The 16,840-nt window shown below is 31.1% G+C and overlaps 1 protein-coding gene across 10 annotated transcripts in view; it reads left to right on the top strand.

The window, feature by feature from the left end:
- The window catches only part of LOC134722203 (kinesin-like protein KIF28), a 75,728-nt gene continuing 58,888 nt past the window's right edge, over positions 1-16,840 (top strand). For 9 of the 10 annotated variants that reach the window (XM_063585798.1, XM_063585800.1, XM_063585806.1 and 6 more), the window contains exons 1-6: positions 9-168; positions 4,188-4,226; positions 4,600-4,676; positions 5,415-5,431; positions 6,808-6,830; positions 15,296-15,423. In XM_063585798.1, coding sequence (XP_063441868.1) covers positions 155-168; positions 4,188-4,226; positions 4,600-4,676; positions 5,415-5,431; positions 6,808-6,830; positions 15,296-15,423 — 298 coding nt within the window. In that variant the 5' untranslated portion in view covers positions 9-154. Of the gene's footprint in view, positions 169-4,187; positions 4,227-4,599; positions 4,677-5,414; positions 5,432-6,807; positions 6,831-15,295; positions 15,424-16,840 lie in introns of all 10 variants that reach the window. The other variant, XM_063585796.1, reaches the window with a different exon arrangement.

Below are 16,840 nucleotides of genomic sequence, written 5' to 3'. Positions count from 1 at the left end.
CTATAACATTTTACCTGTGTGTGGGAATTCAATATCCAGTTAGCAGTCCCGTAAACATTTAACTGTTAGTGGATTTACATGTGTTTTAAAAAATGAATTAAATTCCTCAATTCTAAATGGAAATAAATATTTAGCATTATAAAGGGAGTACAGAATGCCAGATGAAGCGTGAGTATAGTTTTGGTGATCTTCCAGATACCTAATATTTTGGTGTACTCTATTATGGGTCTATTAGTTTATTTGACATTTGATTTGTTTCTGATGTGTTTGTTTTTATTCAAAAGTGAGGAAGCTATTTTGTATTGCAAATGGAAATTACATCACTGGAGACTTCAAGAATACAAAGTGGAGTAACTCTGTTAATAAGCAGCTTTGGTTCCCGTAAAAAGAATTGCTTTCCAACGATGAATTGGATTAACACGAGTTATCTCTCTTTGAAATAGGAGAGATGGCACTTGTAATAAGTATGATCGATGAGTTGTGTTTAGTTGGACTAGGACTGATACACATTTCCCCCTAATCTTGAAAGCTTTAAAACTTAGTTGCAAAGTAATTTATTTTAACCCATTGTACATTTTGTATAATTATAAAAGATTATAAAAAAAGGGGGAGGCAGGTACAGGTTCCATAAGGAATATTTAAATATATTTACTGAATACACTGAATATACTTTATACATACATTCAAAACAGATGTTTTCTTGTACCTGTGGATGCAGGTGGGATCCACAGGTGGGATGTCAATGAGACAGAAATTTGATGGTACAATATGCATAGGCGGATCCATAAGGGGCCTGGGTCCCTCCCCCCTTTTGTAGGAAACATTTGGATGATTACATAGAGAATCACTGAAGCACGACTGGAGTGGCCCCCCCTTAGGTCAGTCAGCAGGCCCCCCTTTATGAAAAGTTCTGGATCAGCCACTGAAATGTCAGAAGACATTGTAATACAGGTGACAAGATTTAATAAAATCACAACTCAGTACTGTCATATGTATGGATGAGTTTTTATTATTACCTATCTTTGACAAAAGTCAAGATTGATTCAAGAATCATACTACCATTAGATCATCATCATCTAAGCTTTAATAAAATTATATATACCATATAGGTGACGAAACACACTGTATTCTGGTAAACATTTTAATGATAAAAGTTAATTGGTATTATGGTGCGCTATTGTGTTTTTAAAGTTGCATGTAACTGCTCAAGTTTTTGCTTAAATTTTTTTTGCATTGTTGGGTCATCTTTCAGCTTCAATAATTTGGCTTTATATTTCAAAAATACATTTCATGATATTTGTTTTATCCTTAATGTTCACTATGTTCACAACAAGTAGGTGGACATACATAGGACATTTAATTAAAGATCTGCAGAAAGATGCATAAGAAATCCCCTGATTTCATGTGTTTAAAAATGTTTTATCTTTGTTGGTCATGTTAGAATTGAAAAAGTTTGGGGAAATTAATTTCATGAATATTATCAATTTTGAATTAAAATGTCATATAATGCATTGACACATATATATATATATATAAGTATATAAATTTAAAAGTGAATGTTACATGAAGGGATATTCATAATCTTATAGTTTAATTCCCAACTTCAGTAATACAATAGTGAGACTCTGATAGATTGTGTCATAAACATTATAATGATAAATGTCATAAAATTCAGGAAACTTTATAATTGATGAAAATTCTTGAACTCCAATTTTCCCATCCACCTGACTAGATCTGGAGATATTTTGTGAGATTGAGTTGTGAAACCTTTGTGTAAAATGAAGTGGAGGTTTTAATTGTTTCTTATTATTTCTCTCTTGGTACATGTATCTAATATTAAACAGTAAAAAGTTAATGTATGCTCCTATATGTAGGATGATTTTTTTTATGCCATATGTAACTTTTTGTTGTCATGGTTTTATTGTTTCACATCAAACAAAAGAATGCGAGACATAGAGATATAACAATACAGCCACAGTGGTGACGTCATAAACTGAATTTGTATAAAGCTTTGTATTATGTTGTGAAGTTTCAGTCTGTCAAATGTCCATTGTCCTTGACCTCATTTTCTTGTTTCAGATGTTCAGTGACTGCTTGCTTACAAAAAATACAGGTTATATTTATCAAGAGAAATGCTCAATTATTATGAGTAACAGGATAAATTTATTTGGTATATATAAGTTTTTTGCAACATCTTGATGTCCACCAGAGAGAGTTCACCTGACCTGAACCTCATTTCATGGATCAATTATTAAGGTTAAAATTATGTGGTCAAGTCTGTTTCTCAGAATCTAAAAGCACTGGTCAACTATATATTTGGTACATGAATGAAATGTATATAAGATGTACATGTCCAACTGGCAGGTTTTATCTGACCTTAACCTCTTTTTATGGTTCATTGGATAAGTGGTTTGTCTGTTTCTCAGATACTATAAGCTAAAAGTATATTATATTTGGTTTTTGGAATGATTGTACAGTGTACAATGTACATGTCTGTCTGGTAGGTAAATGTATAGTATAGTATTTAACTGATAATTCTACATTTGTACTTAATTTATAAGATACAGACCACATGAATTAACATGATGATACACTATACATGTCATTGCCATTTGCCTGTATTATATTAAATAATTTATTTGAACATACTAAAAACTTGCCTATATATATATCCATCAAAAATGGAAAACAAATTGTACATGTTGTAAAGGGAACAACCTTTTTTTTGAGATTTAAAAATTTTGAAAACAGTTTCTCACTGCATGTTAAGAAAAAGACAAAACTCTTACCATTTGATGTCAGAAGTCTGTTTCTTGGTATACATATACATATAAGTTTTTCAGACGTCTCCTTATTGGTTTTTTTTCTAAGGTTATTGTATTGTTGCATAATGATTTTGTTGGTTAAGATGAGGCCATTCCATTATTGAAGACAATCCTTTTTTCACATGCCTTCTCCATCTCTAATATTACATTTAAATATATACATGTACAGTGTATGTGTCTTTGAAGAATTTTTGTACATCTGACAAATCTTGAAAACAGTAGATATATATATGACACATTTTAAATCAATTCTGTCATTTTGTTCATATTTTCCGAAACAAAATGCATTGCAAGTACATGTAAGTCAGAGCTGTTAAAATCCATGTAAGACCTTGTGGTTGATTTTTTTATCAATTAAGTTACATAATGAAATAGTCCATCCATTTTCATTGGAATTTAAGCCAGTCAGGTTGGATAAGTTCTCAGCTGACCATAATAATTTGTTAAATAAAAGCTTTTGAAATAGTATCAAAACTTAATACATGATGAACCACAGTTGAATCTAAAGCAGTGTGCTTTTACCAGGTGATGTGACTCTCTCCTTAGATTGAATGATACTACATTTAGCTGCTAGACTGAGTGTCATGGTTAGCAGAGATGATGGATAACTTATTGCCAAAAGCAGATTTTATCAAATTGTTTGGTTAATATTTAACAAAAAATATCTTTTGGGATTGATAACTAATAGCATTTATATGTAAACAGTTTCATTTCTGTGACAACAAAAGTTAAAACCTCTCTGATTGGTCTGTCATTTGAAAATGGAAAATGATGAAGAGGGCCAGTGTTTAGGGCAGGAACTTAAGTTACTGATTATATTTGGTTTCATAATAAACATGATAAAGGACAAAAATATTGTTTGAAGGACAAATTTCATAATTCATTTCTAAACTAACAATAACTTTACAGATTCTGAAAGATGACATATTCTCTAGAAGCTGAATATGCTGTTATATATTAGATCCTTGTCAGACCCCATGTAACAAAAAATGATAAGTTATCTCCCCTTCTAGACAAAAATATTTTCACAATTTAGAGTTGTTTAGTTTTTTGGATCATTAAGATGTTTAGAGAAGAATCTTATTGGAATTGGAAAGAAAAGTTTGTAATGTTATAAATGTTTCTGTTTTTGAAAATCCAATGGGACAATTTGAAAATACTGAGGAGAACTCTGAAACCTGTGAATTAAATAATTAGTATAAAAACTGAAATTTAAGTTTCTTGACATTTTATAGACTTGATGAATTGCAAACATTGAAATGCTACAAATTTCTTATTACAGGTCATGTAAAACACTGTCATTTTCATACATGTCATAATTAATGTTAACCATAATGTAATATTTTGCGTTTTATTTTTCAGTGTCAAAGTGGCTGTCAGGGTCCGTCCCTTTAATCAAAGGTAAGTTCAAATGATCATTGCTTTTTTAAAAAGAAAACTTGTTGGTTTGTTTTCAAATTGCTATAATTTATAGGCAACAGAAATTTACCAATGTTCAAAAGTCATATACATGTATCATTAAATTAAGGTTACAAACAAAAGCAAAAAAATTAAAAGACCCAGATTGGTTGACTCATCAGGATAGGTATCTCCTGCTCTGCATACATCACCCACTATGTGAATCCATACCCAGTCAAAATAGACAATGACGAGCTTTGGACCACAAATCAAAGATGGACACCCATTTCCTAAAACAACACAACATACAATGTACATATCATCTGTATGCAAAATGTATGATTATGATAAATGACCCTGTTAATTTGTCTTTCAGGGAGAAGGACCGGACGTCAAAGCTCATCATTAAGATGCAGGACCAAATGACAACAATAGCCAATCCTGAAACTCCAAGTAAGTTGTAATATAATCAGATCTATTTCATGTATTTATATAGTTTTCTCAGGAGTACTTTTCAAGTTAAAGCTCATGATATAAAAAAAAGAAGATGTGGTATGATTGCCAATGAGACAACTCTCCACAAGAGACCAAAATAACACACAAATTAACAAATATAGGTCACCGTACAGCTTTCAACAATGTGCCCAAATTTGCCCCAACTCTTCAGGGCTTGACCTCTGAGGTCGTATCAGGCTGTGCTCAGCAAAGCATTATATTTACAAATTCATTTAAAAAACCCAGTGTAAACAGTTAAAATATACATCAATACAAGATCTAAGAAAATGTCACTACCAGGTAAGCGAGATTTACAAATAAGCAAAGTTCAGTGATTGCAGTACATGGAAAGATAAATATCAAAATGACAAAATATTTACCAGGGTTGAGTTCAATATCGTAGCGGCTATGTAGCTGCTATCAATATCTATGTAATAACTGGTCTATAGCTACACATTCAATAGTCAAAATCTATGTAGCACGACATAGCTGCTACGATATTGAACACAACCCAGGTGAGCAATATAGGCTCTTTGGAGTCTAAGGTCTATGGTTGTCTTAAACCAAACCTTTAAACATCAGAGCTAAATTACCCTCAACTATTTGGGGAACAAATGTGTATGATTGTTCAATAAAATTTACTAAAGAATAAACAACATTTACACATTTTAAAATTGTTTTTTTTCTATTTTTCAGATGAAGAACCAAAAAAGGTATGATATCATTTTAATTGATGACCATTAATTTTACTTATTAAACACTTATCATTAAAAGCACTACAGACACAACAAATGTATAAAGTTTTATTTTTATCCTGTGTGTCAACTCACCAGATTTTGGCAGCATGAAATGGGAGGTTAAAGTTTTTCTTTATTTCTGTGAATACTTGGTCACATCAACTTTATAAACATGTTCATCGTGATGGAAACGTTTACTTTTATACAAGGGCGCTTGTCTCAGAAATTTGCTTGTCATTTGTACTTTTGTCGAGCCTGCAAGCTTGACATAGGGATAGTGATCTGGTGGTGACGGCGGCATAGCTAACTTCTTAAAAGCTTTATATTTTAGAAGGTGGAAGACCTGGATGCTTCATACTAACTTTGTATGTAGATGCTTCATTTTACGAAGTTTCTGTCAGTCACATGTCCAATGTCCTTGACCTCATTTTCATGGTTCAGTGACCACTTGAAAAAAAAGTTCAAATTTTATGTAATGTTGAATTCTCTCTTATTATAAGTAATAGGATAACTATATTTGGTATGTGCAAAATGTGCAAGGTCCTCATGCCAGTCAGACAGTTTTCACTTGACCTCGACCTCATTTCATGGATCAGTGAACAAGGTTAAGTTTTGGTGGTCAAGTCTATATCTCAGATACTATAAGCAATAGGGCGAGTATATTTGGTGTATGGAAGGACTGTAAGGTGTACATGTCCAACTGGCAGGTGCCATTTGACCTTGTCCTCATTTTCATGGTTCAGTGGTTTTAGTTAAGTTTTTGTGTTTTGGTCTATTTTTTTTTAAAACTATAAAAAATAGGTCAACTATATTTGTTGTATGGAAGCATTGTTAGCTGTTCATGTCTGCCTGGTATGGTTAATATGACATTGACCTCATTTTCATGGTTCATTGGTCTTTGTTTAGCTATCTGGGTTAATGTTAAGTTTATGTGACAGTTATAATAAAGCTTTATTCTTAGGACTATCAAAGAGGGACGAAAGATACCAAAGGGACAGTCAAACTCATAAATCTAAAACAAACTGACAACGCCATGGCTAAAAATGAAAAAGACAAACAGACAAACAATAGTACATATGACACAACATAGAAAACTAAAGAATAAACAACACAAACCCCACCAAAAACTAGGAGTGATCTCAGGTGCTCCGGAAGGGTAGGCAGATCCTGCTCCACATGTGGCAACATCATAAATATCAATGATTAGTAAAGAAGGTGAATCAGTGTGTGCACACTTGTTTAGAATTTATTGAATAAAATCTGTAGATTTAATTCAACGATGGTGAAATGTATCCTGTTTAATCTACTTACATCTTACTTTTTAATGACTATTTTATTTTTGTCTATTTCAGTTTTCCTTTGATTACTCCTATTGGTAAGTACAAACACTTGATTTTTAGAAACCTGGGTGTAAGGTAAAGTTAAGCAAAACTATACGATATGACAAGGGTAAAAGTTATGTTTGAAATGACCAAGCTTTCAGTAGATGAAATTTACATTGGTTAAATACTTCCAAGACTTTTAAGTATAAACAGGCTCTGATTGTATCAGGAACATTTAAAAATTGATAAAAAATGATATGTGGCGCATTTATACTTCCAGAGATTATAGATATTAATAAATAATTTATAAAACAGATCTATGCATATATAAAAAGAAAGTAAAATGAGAATGTTTTATTATAAATTGAGATTCTGAATAATCTCTCTAAGAATATAGAAAATGTCCAACTTCAAGGAAATTTCAAAACTGAAAGTTTGCAAATTCAAAAGTTCAAACAGAAAACAACTGCCACATCATACATGATATGTTATTCTTATAATCACAGTGACCAGCAACTCATGGTCTTAAATTTTTTAAACTAAATGATCCTGCTTGCACAACGTCTTAAGAGCCAGTTTAAAACCGTGGCCCTTTTGGCCACAATGAATTTCTTCATCATTTCACATGTATGAAGGTTATTTTGAGTGCTTTAAAAATCAATTCCTGGTTTTACTCTTTCAGAAACTTCTTCTTTAACAATATCAGACCTCTTTTACATCATGTCGATATAAGACTTAGTGTCAAGATCAGATAAAGACATGTCATGTTGTGTAAAGAAATTGATAATCTACCATTTCAAAAGAAATATTCCTAATCCTTCATCAGTTCATTGTTATATTCATAAAGTTCATGCAGTTGTTGATTAGTTTGAATCTATTAACTTCATTAGGGATTGTTACAATTACTTAGCGTTCAAAGAGAAATATCCAGTACTTTATTTTATTCATTACATCATAATATTTTTTGAAAGAATTGTCAGTATGAAGCATGAACATGTATAAGCTCTTTGGAGAATTGTTTGATAAATGTGGTTTCTCAATTTAAAACCTAAAAGTTATGAAATAATTGCACAACACTTTCAAGTTACATTGGGGTTATAAAAATTATTTGGACTATAAAAACAAACGGTACTATCTTGACTTTCTCTCTTCTTTTGAAGTTTTATTTTATTATAACACTGATCAATTACATAAAGTGTTTGTCATGTTTGTAGTTTAAGTTATAATTGACTTGGAGGCCTTTATACCTTTACTGATTGATTGGATAAATATGGTGTGTCAATATTTGTAGCCTACATACATGACACCAAGTGTGCTTACAAACTTATGATCTTGGGGAAGATCATATTATAATCATGTTGATTTAACTGTTGACAAGATATAAATAATTGATTAATTGGTGGTTGTTTAATGTCCAGGAACAAAATATTACATGTATATCATGGACACTGGGTCAGATTTCTTATATGGCACTTGGTAATGTTATTATTATGCCATAGTAAGACTTTTCTCAAACATATTCTTCTGACTACAAGTCATTCAGGCTTTGGTTCCACCTATAATCTTCCTAACCATCTAAGACATTCATGAACACTCAATCGAACTTTTTAAGAAAAATTTGAAAACCCATTATTTTAGACTCGCTTTAAGTGATTACATGTAACTTTTTATACTGACAATGACTTTTTAACTTTGTTCTTTTCGTTGTAGTATAATATGCCTTTTAATCATGATAATTATTTATTTTTAACTTTTCTGTAGATTTTTTTTTTTTTTTTAAATTTTTATATGTGTTTCAAAATTTTATTTCATTCTTATTGCATTGATTGTTTTAATGTTTAACACCTTTTTTATTTTAACTGCATTGATTGTTTTATGTTAAGCGCTTAGAGTAATTTTTAATTAGATAATGCGCTATATAAATATTGTAAATAATAAATAATAATATAATTTACGTAATCGGCATAGAAGTAGAAAATATCTTAAATCTTTAAATTCATTGTTTTGACCCTTCCAAGGATAGAAAAAAGTAAAATAACAGAACAACAGAACCCCAAGGGAAATTCAAAACAGAAAGTCTTTTATAAAATGGCAAAATCAAAAGCTCAAGCACATCTATGGAATGAAAAAAACAGTCATATTCCTGAAGAAACTTCTATCACTCATGACCTCAAAATCATCAAGGCGTTGATAGTAAAGAGGTTTGTGAAAATAATTTTGTCATGAGTTGTCCTCAATACGATCATGATCTACGGTGCAGCAGCTTGGACAATTGTGTATTGCATCTAAGCAGCACCACAAAAACCATATTAAGCAGTGACCTGTGAAGTTGGGAAATGCAGGGAAAAAAGGGATATTTTTCATATACTTTTTAATGAAAATATTGTTTTTGGTATGGAATTGAGACAAGCAGACAAGGGAGGTGATTTCAGGACTTGAGCCATTCCTACATTTGTGCTGAACTATTTTGTAATTCTTATGATTTTTTTTGAGATAGGCATCACAGATTTTCCCGTATTTCAACAGCGTACTGTTGATAATAGCTAAATAAGTTAAAATTGTGAGATATGAATTGAAGTTTTGTACATTTAAAATATAATTATTACAAATCCATTTGATTATTTATTCAACTATTTCAATATTATAAAAATGATAAAATGTTACAACTTTAATTGGTTTTTAAATTGAAATTAATATTTAAATTATAAGTCTGTTAGTTAGTTTTCCATAACAATTTTCCAAGATAAAACACTTGTAACTATTGGCCTAAACATATTGAAATTAAATCAGGACCGGCTTACGTGACTATAATTCTCTGTAAACAAACAATAGTTATGCAAATCTATAATATTACGGAAGTTTACAGATATAATTAGAATTTTATGTAAACAATAAAGATTAAAGTAAAGAGATTGTCCACCGAGAAAACAGACTTTATTGTCGCCTCAGATTATATCTTTTGATTGGTTGTATATTGATAGCTATACTCACAACGTTAAATTTCATTGTGAAATACGATTGAATATTGTAAAATAAGATTGAATATTGTGATTAGGTTTTCAAATTATGTGCCGAAGGATAATGTTACTGTTTATTGTTAGATTAATGCAACTAAATACGACTTGTTTTAGTTAAAATAACGGAACTATTGTTGTAGTATAATATTTAACAGCTTTAGGTTTAATTGTTCCTGCGTCCTAATATAGTTGTTTACATCTGCTTCATTCAATTCTGTTAGTAATCACACAGCATGTCTTCTTTTTATTTCCTGAAAGTTAGGGTGCATATTGTTTTATCTGTCTGACTGTCTGTTCTCCTTTTTGCTATCTGACCTTTGTATATTGAGTTACTGCATGGTCCTGCATAATGACTTTTTGTATCCTTACTTTTCGTTTTTCTTATGTCCATATTATATATATATAACTAAATTGTCCTTCATACCTTTCATGCTGGCTTTATATTTGTTCTGTTTATGTGTTTTGTATTGTCAATAGATCAATTGTATTTAGGTGTATTGAATGATTAAAAAGTGTAAATGTCTTCTCTGGCTGGTTTCATATGACCATGACCTCCTTTTCATAGTTGAGGGCCCTCATGGGGTTTTTGATTATGTGATTACTTGGCCGTTTTTTTAATGATTATTTGATTATTAAGCCAAATATTTCATGATTATTTGATTACCTAGGACTGTATTTTTAGTTTATGATTATTTGATTACTAAAGATAAGCAAATATTTAATGATTATGTGATTATATTGGCAAAAAAATGGTGATTATGTGATTACTAGGACCCCCCATGAGGGGCCTCATAGTTCATAGGTCAATGTTGAATTTTCATAGTTTTAACTATATTTATACCCCTGCCGTAGCGGATGGGGCATACAGTTTTACCGTTGTATGTGTATGGAATGATTGTAAAGTGTACATGTCTGTCTGGCTGTTTTCATATGAACTTGACCTCATTGTAATGGTTCATGGTCAATGTTAAGATTTTGTAGTTAGATATATTTCTAAGGACTGTCACTACTGCAAGCAATAGGATCAACATTTTGTGAGTATTGAATGATTGCAAGGTCTACATCATTGGGTATATGATATTTTAATAGAGGAAATCTTTGGTTTTACAGACTTTCAACATACAATCAGTAATAAGTATAACATGCATGACATTTCAGCATGTTCACTCTAGTGTCATTTATCTTTACAATTAAGACAGCTACCCATGGATTGTGCTTGTTAAATGTTATATATTTTGGTAAATCACCTTTTTTAAATTGATCTATACAATTTTGACCACTGATGACCTTGTAATTTTGTCCATATCTATATCATGTATTATCCCTGCTATCTTTATTATTACTATCAAAAATCTAAACAATTATAGGATTACAATGTTAAGTCAGCCCTTTTATATATAAGATTTTCCTCACAGTATTTGTATAAAAGGCTGGAAGATTTTTGGTAATTTATGGAAGTAGATATACATTTTAATGTTTGGTATGCAGGTAGTTGTGAGAGTCTTAGATATGATACAACCTTTAACAAGACTTTTAGGGTAGTTTGCTATAGGAGGTGGCATGTTTATCTATGGTTAAAGTATCCTGAACCAAAACACAATAAGTTTTGTTATGCTGGCAATTGGGCTATCTGTATGTATCATGTAATTGGCATATTTTGAGAATATTGCAATTTGATACCATCATGACCATGATATTGAAATTTATAAATCATTAACAAACGATTATATAGACAATAACTGTTTAGTGTCTTTAAATATCAGCTGTATTTGTACGAGGCTAGGAAACAAGGTGTATGCGAGCTTTTAGCGAGCTACTACACCTGTTTCGAGTCGAGTACAAATACAGCTGATATTTAAAGACACTAAACAGTTATTGTCTTTATCCTGCAATTAATTCTGTAAATTGTTTGTGTTTTGAAAAACACAAAAACTTTCATATTTAGCATTTAGTTTCGATTTGTAATCCCTTGAGGCCCGCGTAGTAATATCAAAATCACACATTACGCTGAAGATGGATTCGCAAAAAAAGAATCTCGAATGGTCAATAATAATACATCGCTCAAGGTGAATAAATATCTATTTTAACATAACAACTAATTTCAACAGTAAAAATTAAAAACAAAACATTGTCCAATTTGAAGCAGAAGTGTTCGAGTTGTCCTACGCTTCAGACTTGACTTTCACTAGACATGCATGCTGAAATTGCACCAAATAAATTGACATGGCTGCATGATTTTGTTACACAATCATACACATTCAAGTTTTGAAATCGACAATTGTCATCGTCATTGGAATGCAAGTGGAATACACATTCTGAGGTCACACAGGTTCAAACAATACTCAGTCCGGCAGTGGGCTGAGCTTAGAAGCGATATCTGTATAGTATACAGATACAGCATAGCGATATCTGTAGGGCTGTATCTGTATAGTAGGACACACAATTGCAGGATAAAAAAAAATATTATTCCTCATTTTGGAAAAAAAATCACCAGAGGGCAATTAAAATAATTGAGAATGAATTAAATTATTGTGTCTGACTTATTTTTGTGGATTCTATATTAGAGTTGAATCATAATGACTCTTTATAAAAACTTTAATAAAGTTTTAAAAAGATTTTCATTTGTTTGGAGTTTTAAATGACTTGTGAGTGTTTACTTTTAAACTTAAGGGCTTGACAAGGTCTCCTTTTATTGTCGTAAGTAAATTTGTGTAATTTAGTTCAATATAATCCATGTAAGATATTTACTTAATGTTAAACAGGCTATATTATCAAACACACTTTATTGATCCAAGACTTTTATACATGGCATGATGCTTTATTTATTTATTGATGTCATTTAAGTAATGTTAAGTCAGGTTACACATGTTAAAGTCATATAAAACTTTCTCTTACATGTCTTAGATCATTATCTCTTCATTTTGAAATTTCTCTTTTATTCACCTTATAAAGTTTTTACCTAGGGTTGAGGTGAGATCATTATCTCTTCATTTTGAAGTTTCTCTTTTATTCACCTTATAAATTTTTTACCTAAGAGGTGAGATAAGGTGCATAGAATTGACAAGGGAAATGAGGAATGTGTCAAAGATACAACAACCCGACCAAAGAGCAGAAAACAGCACAAGGCCACCAACATGTACATATTGTTTTAATTAAGACCAAGCATTAACAAATGGATTAATTAGATGATTTCAATGAACGGAAGAAGTCTAATAATTAAGACACATTTCTATATTATGATCTTGAAAAGAATACTGTGGATTCATTATTATTCGCTGGATACCAATTACTGTGGGTTTCGTAGGTACATGTAAACCACAAATTCAAATGTTCAACAAATTAAAGTTTTGCCTTGGTTTTGTGTGCACTAAATATTTGCATAACCAAAAAAACAAATATCCACAAAATGCAAGTTTTCCTAAATGCACAAAAAGCGTTACCTATGAAAAAAAATGAATCCACAAGAAGATGTATCATTGCCAATGCTTACAAAAGAAGATAAAGTTGCTAGATAATTCTGCAGTACTCCACTTTATTAATACTATATGAAGCTAACTTCTTGAGGTTGCTGATGGTTCATACTAAATGTAATTATATTTTTTTCATCTGGTATATATTTGGTAACCTTTGATAATCATACATTCTGTTTTTGAAAAAAAGATATTTTAACCATCATGAACATAAAATTTTGTACTTCATTCTCTATTCATGGATGGCTGAAGTAAAAGTCTGTTTTTTTGCTTTTGTATTTTTATGAGCCTGTTGTGATTTTGTCTCATGAATCTTTTCTATTTCATTCTCCTCAATAAAGTATTGACGTATTGAGATATAAAGAAATAAAATAATTGTATCTATAATTTGCATTATAGCTGAAGTTTGAAGTGCACTATGACAGAGAAATTGTAAAATCAATGTTATAAATTATCTGACTGTTTTTGGTTTGTTGATGTTTGTTTCTATTTGTAATGTTACACAGTTTGCTTCATTTAATCTTAAAAAAAGGCAAAGGCAATTATATCTTGGTTTAACGTTTAAAATCATGTTTTGTCTTGAATTTTCAAAGCCAAAAAATAGCCTTAACTAATTATATATGTATTGATAAAAAATCCCACAATCCTAATTAAATATTTATCTGTATTAAAGGCCTAAAGGAAATATAATGAGTTGCATAGTATTATGTGGACCAGTTTAATTTCACTGTCTATTAGGCCAAAGCAATATTTTTTGTTGTGTTGTTTTTCACTATTTGAAGCATTTATGCAATCTCTATGAACCATTTTAAAAGTAACATAATTGTGATAAGTTATATAATTGTATTTATCACTAAATAACAAATCACTGTTTTGACCAAAGTAATAAGTATGTTAAAATATTCTACTTCTTATAGCATGTATACATGGAATAGTAGAAATATTCTACTTCTTATAGCATGTATACAAAGAATAGTAAACTTGCTTTACAAATGACTTTGGTATCTTTATTCTTGGCAATAATTCTTTATTTGATGGTAACCATTTTATTATGGTCTGCAACAAAGTTTGTGAGTTTGTTCCACTCCGCTAATTTTTGCCGAAATTACAGGCTTTGGACTTTGTTTGGTATGTGAGTTAACCATGATAAGTTTCAGATATGGTTTTAGTTTTGTTTTGCTCGGCTTATTTTTGCCGAAATTACAGCATTTGGACTCTGATAAATTATTGAAAATCACAGTTATACAGATTTTTTTTCTAAATGCTTTCAGATAATGGGCTGATTTTTGGTATGTGAGTTAACCATGATAAGTTACAGATCAAGGTTAAGTTTTGTTCCGCTCCCCTAATTTTTGCCAAAATTAAGGATTTAAAACTTTGAAAATTGTTGAAAGTCAGTTATACAGACTTTTTTCTATACACCTCCAGATTAACTGATTTTGAGCTGATTTTTGTGAGACCACCATCATGTTTGTGTTCACATGTGTTATTGAAATTGCCGATTTTTCAACTTTTTGAGATGGGGCCATTCGTGTCACTTTGACACATCTAGTTTGATATCCTCTCCACACATTTTATTCTGTTATACATTTTATGTATTGGGATGGCTTTACATATTATTCTGCAGGTAAACTGGTTGATAATTAAACCATGTTCTAAGAGTTATTCTGTTATAAATTTTAGGTCTCACGATGGCTATACGGAAGATTCTGCTGGTAATTTACTGGTTGATAAACTAGGTTCTAAGAGTTATTCTGTTATAAATTTTAGGTCTCACGATGGCTATACGGAAGATTCTGCTGGTAATTTACTGGTTGATAAACTAGGTTCTAAGAGTTATTCTGTTATAAATTTTAGGTCTCACGATGGCTATACGGAAGATTCTGCTGGTAATTTACTGGTTGATAAACTAGGTTCTAAGAGTTATTCTGTTATAAATTTTAGGTCTCACGATGGCTTTACAGAAGATTCTGCTGGTAATTTACTGGTAGATGAAGCAGGTTCTAAGTGTTATTCTGTTATAAATTTTAGGTCTCACGATGGCTTTACGGAAGATTCTGCTGGTAATTTACTGGTTGATAAAGCAGGTTCTAAGTATGCTAGTCAACGACGTGTGTTTGAAGATCTCGGACAAGGAGTATTAGACAATGCCTTTGAAGGTAAGAATTAATGATCGATGTAAGCACAACCTAAAAAAATTAAGCTCTAACTAATTTACTCTTAGCATGAAGTATTGCAATATATATGTTATGACTGATTACTATAAATTCCTAGATAATACAAAAGATATGCAGCAAAGCTTAACTAAGGCAGTGCTTCATTTGACGGAGGTAGTGAAAAAGTTCATCAGCTTTGTTTCCTATGAGTGATGGAGATTGCTATATTTTTAATTATTGTTTTGCATCTTGTCTATCTTTATGTGTTTGGGTTTGTTTGTTATTCTCTTATCATATTTTTTTATATTCTGAAGTGGAATATGGATATATATTTTTTTCTATGCGGATTCTTCTCAATAATTTAAGACTTAGAGCAAATAACAGTCATAATATAAATCTTTTAATATAATTTGCAAGCTTTTCTACCATAGTTCAGGTTTACTCCACACATTTTGAAATTATTGTGAAACTAAGGTTTGAACTTCCTCAGGCAAAGTTGGCTTTGGATGAATTTGGCTATTTATTTTAGGTATTTTTGATATATAGCTCTTCAACGATTTTCAGTATTTATTCTTTTCGGATTTCAAATGTTTGGCTTTGAGCGTGCCTGATGAAGGGAAATCCAGAAAAGCGCTTCGGACGCAAGAAATTATTGAACATGTTGTTATCAATTTTTATACGACCTCAAAATTTGAAAAAATTTTCGTCGTATATTGCTATCACGTTGGCGTCGTTGTCTGCGTCGTCGTCGTCGTCGTCCGAATACTTTTAGTTTTCGCACTCTAACTTTAGTAAAAGTGAATAGAAATCTATGAAATTTTAAATCAAAGTTTATGACCACAAAAGGAAGGTTGGGATTGATTTTGGGAGTTTTGGTCCCAACATTTTAGGAATTAGGGGCCAAAAAGGGCCCAAATAAGCATTTTCTTGGTTTTCGCACTATAACTTTAGTTAAAGTAAATAGAAATCTATGAAATTTTGACACAAGGTTTATGACCACAAAAGAAAGGTTAGGATTGATTTTGGGAGTTTTGGTTCCAACAGTTTAGGAATTAGGGGCCAAAAAAGGGCCCAAATAAGCATAATTCTTGGTTTTCGCACAATAACTTAAGTTTAAGTAAATAGAAATCAATGAAATTTAAACACAATGTTTATGACCACAAAAGGAAGGTTGGTATTGATTTTGGGAGTTTAGGTCCCAACAGTTTAGGAATTAGGGGCCAAAAAGGGACCCAAATAAGCATTTTTCTTGGTTTTCGCACCATAACTTTAGTATAAGTAAAAAGAAATCTATGAAATTTAAACACAAGGTTTATGACCATAAAAGGAAGGTTAGTATTGATTTTGGGAGTTTTGGTCCCAACAGTTTAGGAATAAAGGGCCCAAAGGGTCCAAATTAAACTTTGTTTGATTTCATCAA

This window comes from Mytilus trossulus, chromosome 6 (assembly GCF_036588685.1).
Source record: "Mytilus trossulus isolate FHL-02 chromosome 6, PNRI_Mtr1.1.1.hap1, whole genome shotgun sequence".
NCBI classification, from domain to species: domain Eukaryota; kingdom Metazoa; phylum Mollusca; class Bivalvia; order Mytilida; family Mytilidae; genus Mytilus; species Mytilus trossulus.
Note: the sequence above shows the minus strand (reverse complement) of the source record. Positions and strands in the feature narration are given on the sequence as shown.